General features: G+C 38.3%; 1 protein-coding gene across 2 annotated transcripts in view; it reads right to left on the reverse strand.

Annotated features, from left to right (window-relative positions):
- Positions 1-505: 505 nt before the first annotated feature.
- The window catches only part of LOC108681423 (calpain-C-like), a 91,290-nt gene continuing 88,654 nt past the window's right edge, over positions 506-3,141 (reverse strand). For both annotated transcript variants that reach the window (XM_018170450.2, XM_047883244.1), the window contains 2 exons: positions 1,854-1,912; positions 506-1,418 (listed from right to left, as the gene is read on the reverse strand). In XM_018170450.2, coding sequence (XP_018025939.1) covers positions 1,392-1,418; positions 1,854-1,912 — 86 coding nt within the window. In that variant the 3' untranslated portion in view covers positions 506-1,391. The remainder of the gene's footprint in view (positions 1,419-1,853; positions 1,913-3,141) is intronic.

The raw sequence follows: 3,141 nt of genomic DNA on the forward strand, positions 1-3,141 counted from the left end.
TATCTTCAGCTCTGTTACTTATTATCTTCCCTCTTTAGTTGATTAGTATGATCGTAGCCTGGAACTTATTGATGTTGGAAGCATTTTGGTCGGGAATATCAGGATTACATTCCCGGATGTAAGATTATACATGATATATATGTAAGATTATAAATTTCAATCGTTTAGTTGACGAAATTCTCTAAAATAAGATCTAAATAATACGTTAACAATAAAGACATGTAAATATGAACAATTTTTACACGATAGACATTGATCTTGCTTATGTAGAATTGCTTATTAGCATTTCCAAAGACCGCATTTTCATATCTCTTTCCTTGCTCAATTATTGTTGTACAAATGCGCATGAATAATAAACACTTTCGACCGTATTCTTCAAGCAACGCCATTCTGACAGACCTGACTTTGTTTGCAGCTTGAGAACAACGTAAATTTTGAGGTCAATAAAAATTAAATCGAAATTATTTTATTTAAAACTGACTGTACAATTGATTGTATAATAATAGAAATATGATAATACAAAACATAATATAAAGAATTAATATATTCACCAAGCGTGTAACATGTTATCAAATAGTTTGCATACAATAGCAATAGCTCTGTTATATTTTTCAGTAATTAGTTACAATAGAAACGGAAAGTACAACATTTATTATCATATATTAACTATAACAAGATAATTACACATGTACATCGATTACTATGCTACGTGTTGGAAAAACATTGCGTGGGCGAACTTTCGACCTCAATTCAATTGTTACACAATATTATAACTACGCTTGATAATACCATTAGCTAAATGTTAACAAGATGTGTTTAGATATCCATGGAATAGTGAACAGTTGATATTATAATTTTTATTTTCACCATCACTATGCACACTATTTCCCGGCATGGTGGTTTAGTCACTTTGTTCTATCTCGCTGCAATTGCAATTGTGATATGTTCGGAAAGCACAAGAGCAAAATATTGAAAGTTGTGAGACAATTTCGAAGATTATGCACAGGTCTAAAACCACTAGAAAATTGTTTGATATCGATGTGCTATTGTAGTTATGGCACTCCTTTTTCCACGTTAATCCTTTAACTAACCTGAGCCCATCAATTCTGCCAATTAAAAATTCGATAACATAAATCCTGTTAAATCCCAATACATATTATACATTTCATCATATTATATATGTTATTCGCTTTTATTCGCTATCTAATCGACGAAAAATGTCACTGCTTGAAATGCGTAACTGAACACCTTGCGTTATCTTACAGAAACGCTGCCTGCCGAGCAAATGTCTGCGTATTCACGGCTTGTGAAACAAATTCTTTTCCAAGCTGCGTGTTTATTGACAGCAATGAGACGCCGGATCGTATTTACGAAACAGGATCCGATCGATGTCAGCAGGTCAGAGCTGAGTGCAGCCACTGCGAGAATAACGAATAGCAGGTGAGTTTTATATGTTGTATATCAGTTGCTATAATATTCGTGTGGATACACGTTATAATTTCTAGTATTTATCACAGATCTTAGTCTATTGTCTTCAATAATTTATTTTATGGTGATAAAATCGTAGTACGTGATTGCTGAATGAAAATGAATACATTCAGGCATTCCTCTTATTATATTATAATACATTTAGGCATACATATACTTAACAAAATAATAATTTCCATCTCATAACATTAACAGATAGAACATCATTGGTTCGACGTTATGTAACAATTAATGTTATTAAATTAGTCACATTTTTCTAGTACGTATGAAAGCTTATTTAGTTCTCCTAATTACTGGTGCTGCGAAAGTATCCACAGATTGCCAAATATAATATAATGTAAATAATATAATATAATATCACTCACGTCATTAAGGGTGAGTTTCACCGTTCCGTTCTCCAGTGGATCTTTCTTGTCGAACAAATCTGAGGGAATGAATTCATTACTTGTGTAGTGAATCAAAGATTTTAAAATTAACTGAACAATTTTCAGTAAAGCTGCATGCATCTATGTTATCAAGAAAGTTTTGCTTCAATGGCCGTGGTTAGATATTTCAATGTTTAACTTTGAATCATTTATACACTCGCCGCTACTTGCTTTTAATATAACTTGAGAAGTTAAAAATTTTATCTATGGTTTAAATTATAATTAATGCGTTAAAATTGCTTCATTTATTGCGTTGAATTTACGGTCATTTTCATAATAAGTATAAACTTTAAACAACTCACACACAATCACATTCACAAATACACTGTGCCTGGGCAGACATATACTCTGCCCGGGGGATGACACTGTGCCTGGGCAGATATATACTCTGCTCGGGGGATGACACTGTGCCTGGGCAGATATATAATCTGCCCGGGGGATGACACTTTGCCTGGGCAGATATATAATCTGCCCGGGGGATGACAGACACTCTGCCTGGGAAGATATATACTCTGCCCGGGGGATGACACTCTGTCTGGGCAGATATATACTCTGCCCGGGTGATGACACTGTGCCCGGGCAGATATATACTCTGCCCGGAGGATGACACTGTGCCTGGGCAGACACATACTCTGCCCGGGGGATGACACTGTGCCTGGGCAGATATAAAATCTGCCCGGGGGATGACACTTTGCCTGGGCAGATATATAATCTGCCCGGGGGATGACAGACACTCTGCGTGGCCAATATTTACTCTGCCCGGGGGATGACATACACTCTGCCTGGGAAAATATATACTCTGCCCGGGGGATGAGAGACACTCTGCCTGGACAAATATATACTCTGCCCGGAGTATGACAGACACTCTGCGTGGGCAGATATATACTCTGCCCGGGGGATGACAGACACTCTGCGTGGGCAGATATATACTCTGCCCGGGGGTTGACACTGTGCCTGGGCAGATATATACTCTGCCCGGGGGATGACACTGTGCCTGGGCAGATATAAAATCTGCCCGGGGGATGACAGACTCTGCCTGGGCAGATATATACTTTGCCCGGGGGATGACAGACACTCTGCCTGGGCAGATATATACTCTGCCCGGGGGATTACAGACACTCTGCCTGGGCAGATATATACTCTGCCCGGGGGATAACAGACTCTCTGCCTGGGCAGATATATACTCTGCCCGGGGGATAACAGACTCTCTGCCTGGGCAGATATATAC

The sequence above is a fragment of the Hyalella azteca genome, unplaced genomic scaffold, assembly GCF_000764305.2.
Source record: "Hyalella azteca isolate HAZT.00-mixed unplaced genomic scaffold, Hazt_2.0.2 contig12383, whole genome shotgun sequence".
NCBI lineage: Eukaryota > Metazoa > Arthropoda > Malacostraca > Amphipoda > Hyalellidae > Hyalella > Hyalella azteca.